The 7,763-nt window shown below is 43.1% G+C and overlaps 1 protein-coding gene across 1 annotated transcript in view; it reads left to right on the top strand.

The window, feature by feature from the left end:
• The first annotated feature begins 2,691 nt into the window (after nt 1-2,691).
• The window catches only part of LOC112078151 (neurexophilin-1-like), a 22,436-nt gene continuing 17,364 nt past the window's right edge, over nt 2,692-7,763 (top strand). Inside the window, exon 1 of the mRNA XM_024144470.2 lies at nt 2,692-3,207. Within this exon, the coding sequence (XP_024000238.1) occupies nt 3,154-3,207 (54 nt within the window). The 5' untranslated portion in view covers nt 2,692-3,153. The remainder of the gene's footprint in view (nt 3,208-7,763) is intronic.

Genomic DNA, 7,763 nt, shown 5'->3' with positions numbered 1-7,763 from the left:
GGCCCGCGACTACTGGATATCTGGCCACTTCAGCATATTACTGCTGCTGCTCACTGCTCGGCTCTACCTTCCACTTCATTAGATAAGAACATAAATTCTGTCTGTTCTGGTTCAGTCTGTCTATATGTCTGCCTGTCTGTCGTCTGGTTCCGTCGGTCGGTTCTCCGTCTGTCTGTCTGGTTCTGTCGTCTTGTTCTGTCTGTCTGTCTGTCTGTCTGCTCGTCTGTCTGGTTCAGTCTGTGGCTATGCTCGGTCCGGTTCTGTCTGCTGTCTGTCTGGTTCAGTCGGTCCGGTTCTGTCTTCGTCTGTCTGTCTGGTTCAGTCGGTCCGTTTCTGTCTGTCTGTCTGTCTGGTTCAGTCGGTCCGGTTCTGTCTGTTGCTGTCTGTTCCAGTTGGTCGGTTCGTCTGTCTGTCTGTCTGGTTCAGTCGGTCCGGTTCCAGTCTGTCTGTCTGTCTGGTTCTCTCTGTCTGTCTGGTTCAGTCTGTCTGTCTGTCTGGTTCTGTCTGTCTGTCTGGTTCATGTCAGTCCGGTTCAGTCTGTCAGTCGTCGTCTATCCGTCTACCTTTTTTTCTATCTGATAGATTGTATATTTTCCTCAGCTTCCTCCTTTCCTCTGGATCTCTGTTACTTTACCCTTTGACCTTGTGACTGAGTTATCTGTATCTGCTAATCCAGCTTGTTTGGCTATCTATTAAGCCGATACAGGGTTAATTGATCTCAGTTCAAGGGGTTATTAGCTATAAATGTGTGATGCCCAGAGACTCTACCCTCATACAAGACTGAGGTCAGAGGTCACTGCGAGGATAAGGTCTCTATGGAGTGTGTCAATCAGCCATATGACTGAGACATCAAAGAGAAGGCTCTGACATGTGTTCTCTCATATCCGATCACACACACACATCACTCACTCACTCACTCACTCACTCACTCACTCACTCACTCACTCACTCACTCACTCACTCACTCACTCACTCACTCACTCTCACTCACTCACTCACTCACCTACACTCACTCACCTCACTCCACTCACTCACTCACCCACTCACTCACTCACTCACTCACTCTCTCACTCTCTCACTCACTCTCCAATAGACCCCTTTCTATTCTCATTACGCACCACTAAATGCTGATGAAGGTTAAGAATGAGTACCAGGCTTCAGGAGGGCTCTAGATGTCTGTTAGATTATTTTAGACTCTATAAACTTCCTCTTTTTAATTGTATTCTGCCTCAGAGGGGCAGAATACAGATTGGGCGGCAATTGTAGCCTAGTGGTTAGCAGCGTTGGACTAGTAACCCAAAAGTTGCAAGATCGAATCCCCGAGCTGACAAGGTACAAAAATCTGTCGTTCTGCCCTGAACAAGGCAGTTAACCCACTGTTCCTAGGCCGTCATTGAAAATAAGAATTTGTCTTAACTGACTTGCCTAGTTAAATAAAGGTAAAAATAAAAAGAGGCGGCCCGTGTACCACAGAGGGTCATGGAAGAAGCAACAACCTGTCTATAAAGGGATACACAGCTCCCCAACCCACTATCTAGTGGAACACCAGCCATAATAAAGTATTTAAATCAGCACTGTTTCATTCATACACACGCATTCACCACCCACATGTTGATAGGCCCATAACTCAGTTTCTTTACTCACTCAAGATAAGCAGAGGCTCAATGCTAAAATAAGTCATTGCATGTGTAACAATATATTCTCCGTTCTAGTTTTATTCAAGACTTGAACTCAGAATGCCAGCAGCAGAAATGTGTGTTTGTGTAAATATGTACTGAGTCACTTTTCTCCAGACTCCAACCAATATAGTGCTCTATCATGTAATCCTATTTCACTTATAATTCGAATTTTGAATGCACGGCGGCTGCAGCGACCAGACAGGCAGAGGGAAGCATGTGAGAAGCTGGTCTGGGGAATACTGGTGTGCATCAGGTGAGGTGCTGGCGCCCTCTATGTCAGGTTTGACACAGCCCTGCTGACATAGTGGCTAATTAAGAAATCTCTCTCCCGGCCCATTAACCTGCTCCTAATGAACTGTGTTATAGGAAATGTTTTTATTAATCACACAGCACCCGGTGACGCACGTGTGCTCTCCAGGCTCACTGTGTACATCAATAAGCTTCAACAAGGCTGTAGATTGACTAGACACCCTGCAGGAAACTACATCAGGGCCAAACAARCTGCTCACAGCGTTCATGTGTCCATCAGAATGAAAASGGATCAATTCAGCTTTGGGACTGACATAACAAAGTCAGAACCGGCCCTAACCAAAAAGGAAAGTTCCTGTCCTGAGGATGTCAATGAGGAAAATGTTATGYATGCCCCATGTGTGTTGGCATTGGTTAACACTGAAATGTGACTGTKACATGGTSACGATCACCACCTGTTRCACACAGCAGGTGAMCCACAATRGTCAGGGACAGTCTGTTAGTCTACAGAAGATCATAGAAAAGTTTATTCCAATCATTTGCATCAATAGCTTAATTCCCTAAATGGATTAAATGTRYTTCCAAACAGCAGCCATCATCATCATACATAATGACATGCTTGGTTCCACTGACATAATGTGTGCAAAAGTGCAAACCAGTCAATTAGTTTAGTAGMACMACAGTGGGTTTGACTATATTCTGCTTGACTGCTGATGAGAAATAGTGTGAGGGCATGAGAGAGAGATAGTTGGGGGCACACGCATGAGGGGCAGGGAGAGAGAGAGAGAGAGACTGTTTAAACGTCAATGCCAGTATACGATTCCTTGTCAGTCCACACACGCTGATATGAGCAACGCCAAGGATTCCATTCATCAACTAGGCTTCACCCCGGTGGATATACWCTGATACAGCCGACTAYATATCATCTACTTCATTCTCACTCACAYTGTTGCAGGTTGAGCAGGAATTGCATACACTATTTTTCGTGGATGGTAATGCGGTACATTCTCATGGATTTCCAATGTTATAGTGATTGGACTCAACMCCGGGAAAAGTAAAAGGAAGGCGCGTGTTGAAGGTGCCCAGGTGTAGCAGCTGAGCCTGCGTTGGACATGGGACCGTATCTTAGCTTTGGGGAWTACAGTGCGGAAGGAATAGCGTCTTCGTGAATGAAAGCTGACTTCGGGCTGAAGCGGGAATCTGAGGCACTRMGCKCSSCAGAAAAATGCGTTCCAACCACGGCTTTATCTTGCTTCTCCTTAACGGAACAGCGTGCTTGGTAAGCAAGAAGGGGCGGCGGTGCCCAGCAGTGTAAAAAAGTTACACCAGTCATATGTGTGTCTGTGTCCATAGTTCCATGTCCATTCACCCCCGTCGTTACTAGGCTACCTCTTCCTTCAGACAGGTGCCACTCATTTGTTTGGCGAAAAGTGAAGGGAATTAACCGTGCATACGTTGTTGCACAAGCTACTGGACCCGACAAGGTTCCCTCTCCCAGGGCAGAGACCCGCGTGAGTGAGTACGCTGTGAGCGGTTACCATGGATAGCATGCTGCGCCACGGACAACGGTCCCGTACATTAAGTGTGCCTCAAATCTCCATATTGGAGTTCCTCGGTTGAAGCGTATTCTATCCATTGCTGAAGTTATTTGTTGATGGACAACGAAAGGGGGACTCTCTTTGACCGATCATTACTATATGTTATTAAAATTTAAAAAAAAAGATAACTTAATAACGGTACAAAGGCGAGACGAATAGGCTACCTGGCATGAGACACAGTGCAACGTGTGGTCAATATTTTAATGGTTGAGGTTGAGTAAAAAAAAAAAGGAATTTCTAGAATTTTATATTGACCACTAGCTGATTATTGCAGGCAACAGAATTCGACGTTAGTGCACTGTAGCCTATGCCAGTTCAGGTATCACACTGTGCAACCTGGTGTATACTCAATCAAAATTATGTTGTGATTAATGATCTGTAATTACCACAGGATTTAGAGTCCTGGTAAATGTAAAGCTTTTAATGAGATAAACATAACTAACATCAAGATGAAACTAAGTGCCTTATTGGGCATGTTTATTGACCATGTTGTGTGCAAAATTTTAGCCTAGACTTTAATTTTCTAAACAAATTTACGTCATCATGCTTTACATTTATATCTATATATAGAGCAACAATCTAAGTTCGCAAATTTAGAGGCAAATTGTAGCATCAAGAACAAAAACTGAATGACGTAGGCTAAATTCAAGTGTTGTCGCAAGGTTGCTTCTTTGATGTTTGTTGTGTTCAGTTCTGTTGTGACACCTTTGTGTCAGAGCGGCCGACCTTGTGGCTTTGTAAAGGCACACACACTGAATAACCTTGGGCGCTTCTGACTGAACAAAGACTGTAGTCTACAGGTGAATTGTAGGCTATAATAAAGTATTCAAAGAGTTATTACCCACTGGGCACAGATGTCAGTTCAACGTCTAGTTATCGTTGAGTTGGCAACTAATGTAACGTCAAGGTGAAATCAACAAAACATGTCACCATGTCATTGGATTTAGGTTAAAAGTTGGGTGAAAAAATACGAAATCCCCTTATGTTGATAATTGTTTTCAAATCCAATCAGTTTTCCACATTGATTCAATGTCATCACATTGATTTATTTGATTGAAATGGCGTGGAAACAAGTTGATTAAACCCGTTTTTGCCCACTGGGTAGTTGCCTAATCCAGGATTTTAAGCACAACAAATTCGTAAAATATAGTAAGAATTGGATTCTTAACATATCATACGAATTGCAAAAAAAACATTTTTTTTTAATATTGCAGGATGTAACCACAGAGTTTCTAAACCCAGAGGTGCAACATCGCAAGACTTCCTGGGAACACTTGCGAAACAAACCAAGCAGAGCAGGCTGGGGTTTGAGAAGTCAGTGAAAGAAGTGACATTCTTTTCCTTAGTTGTTAATTTTCTTGAAATCTAAAGGCACAACCTAGATTCCAGCCAACGTCTTAAGTAGTTGAACATATTATTACTCCAACCTCGTGAAAGTGACAAACTGACACCTTTTCATTTTCCTCAAAACCAACATTATATCGAAGCAGTGCCTTTGATTTGACGGCCAGCACATTGCAGTTCCCTTTAGACCCAGTGACTTGTTTCAGCCCACTAGCCAACATCACCATGATATCACCTAGAAGTGTGATTAGGGATTTCTATTGGAGAAGCAGTTTCTGCCTACATACTGTACTGTCTTTGATGTAATATGTTACACGAAATAGATGACTTGGTACACAATTTGATGAGGTAGTACACAAAAAACGGGGACAACTTTTGGCTCTTGAGCACCATTTTCAGAACTACTGGCTGAAACAATACAAAAGTTTGAGAGTGCATCTTAAAGTAGGTAACCTATTTTATATAAAGACATAGGCCACTGTTTAGCCTACGTGAAATTAAAATGAGATTATGGATCATTCAAAATAAAAGTCATCATTAGGCCAAATGTACCACCATCTCAAAATTATTTTTCTTCATTGATTGAACATTTGCACATCTCACAAAGGATTTGGGTCGTAAGACATATTATTAATAGATGACATTGGCCCTATTACTTGACAAATTGAATAAATGTTCCCCTTCCATTTCCTCCCATCTAAGAGAGAGGTTTTAGGAGTYGGAGARCATGTTYACGCTTCAAGGTGTATGTTCACACATGCTTGCCACATACTCTCAAACGCAGCAGGATTGCRCTAATGATGTAATTAATTGGAGTGCAGTTTCTATCAATATTCTACCATGTTGCCTATCTAAAAACTGTGGCGCACCACATCTCTCAGCAGGGRATCTTGGGTAATTCATTAGCMGCAYGACATTGATAAATTATAGAGCAATTAATAAATTATCCAACTTATTACACAATAGAGCTCRGATTAATAATGATAGACCATGCATTTATATTCAAATTCAGCTGATTTCCCTATTGTACCGCCCCACTCAATATCAGTGTGTAGCCTTTGTCTCTAGGGTGTATAAACCCACTCTGTCTGGATGGAAATAAGGTTATTAATACTCTATCAACACGAAGAAAGCAACAATGATGTGATGGATTTAGCGTCTCAAATGTTAATTACAATGCCATGCATTGGTTGATATGAATAATATAAACAATCTTAGTCAGAGTGCTTTGAAATTGACTGGTATGCTGAGAAATTATAGTACGTTTTTGGCGAGGGTTTAGCAATTTTTCATTCTATGACATGCAGCTCAGAGATTGGATTCATTTGTTTTTAATGCACTAAATGGCTCGAGCGTTCAGTGTTATACAGTCAAGAGCCTATTACAACTAATTTGTTTGTTAAATGTTTATATTAGGGCTATTAACCCAGCACTAGTCTCATAGCAATACCATTAGATCCTTACAGTAAGACAGGCAATATCAAGGGTTATTGTGCTTTCTCCAGGTTCACACGCACACACACACCGCACACACACACACACACACACACAGATCGAGAGAGAAAGAGAAAGACAGAGCAAGAGACAGGTAAGGGGAGTCTGGCGCCTAACATATCCACTGTGTGCCATGTGCCCATGCTCATAATGACTGGGGTTACAAAAGGGCTGAATAAGGAAAAGAGTGCAGAAAGGGAGAGTTAGCAGTCAAATACAGGGTGAGGGACAGCCTAGTGTGAATAGGATAGAAAAGACAAGGAGAGAAATGTGTAGAACAGCATACAACGAGAACAGAGAGTATGGAGAGAGACAGAATTAAATGAGAGTTGGGGGAGAGAAAGACGGAGGGAAGGAGAGGGATTGAAATGGATAGAGCGTAGAATAGATGGAGGAGTAACAGTAGTAATAATAATAATAATAATAATAATACATTGAATTTGGCGGACGCCTTTCAGGACACTCAAGGACATTTTCCATTAACAGTAGGTCTACATCAAATCAAGTGTAACAATTAATGTGCAATTTAAAATCAAAGGACCAGACAAAACAGGACAAATAAAATAAGGAGGGAGGGCTTGGGTAGAGGATAGGTTAAGGGTTTGGCTTTAGGCAAAGGGAAGGGTTTAGGGTAAGGGTTTAGGGGGTAGGGTTGGGAATAGGCAAAGGGACGGGTTTTAGGTAAGGGTTTTGGTTTGGGGGGGACACATGGATACTGAGAAGGGGTGTGGGACAGAGTCAATCATAGACTACAGGCTACAGGTTATAGGCTTCCTATGAAGAGGTGTGTTTTGAGGAGGTTTTTGAATGAGATGACTGTGGCTTCATGTTGTATGTGTGGGCGTAGTGCATTCCAGAGCCTGGGTGCCGAGCAGCTGAAGGCCCGGGCACCCATGTTGGAGAGGCAGAATGAGGGGGTGACAAGGAGACCAGCAGAGGAGGAGCGGGTGGAGCGAGAGGGGGCATAGACTGGAAAAAGGTCAGAGAGGTAGGTGGTTGCCAGGTTGTGGAGGGCTTTGTAGGTGAAGAGGAGTGTCTTAAAGTCAATACAGGATTGCACAGGGAGACTGATGAGGATTGGTGTGATGTGTTCAGTCGATCTGGTGCGGGTGAGGATTCTGGCAGCATAGTTCTGGACCAGCTGGAATCTGTTGGTGAGTTTGGTGGGGATACCAGGGAGGAGAGTGTTGCAGTAGTCCAGTCGGGAGGTGATGAAGGCATGGATGAGGGTTTCGGTGCAGTAGTATGCAAGTGATAAGAAGTGAATTGTACTGGTAAAACTAAGACAATACTATATATTGCACATTCACAATCTCGCTTTCTCGCGCACGCGCACGCGCACACACACACACACACACACACACACACACACACACACACACACACACACACACACACA

Source organism: Salvelinus sp. IW2-2015, unplaced genomic scaffold, assembly GCF_002910315.2.
Source record: "Salvelinus sp. IW2-2015 unplaced genomic scaffold, ASM291031v2 Un_scaffold5317, whole genome shotgun sequence".
NCBI lineage: Eukaryota > Metazoa > Chordata > Actinopteri > Salmoniformes > Salmonidae > Salvelinus > Salvelinus sp. IW2-2015.
This window is presented reverse-complemented; position numbering and strand designations above follow the sequence as displayed.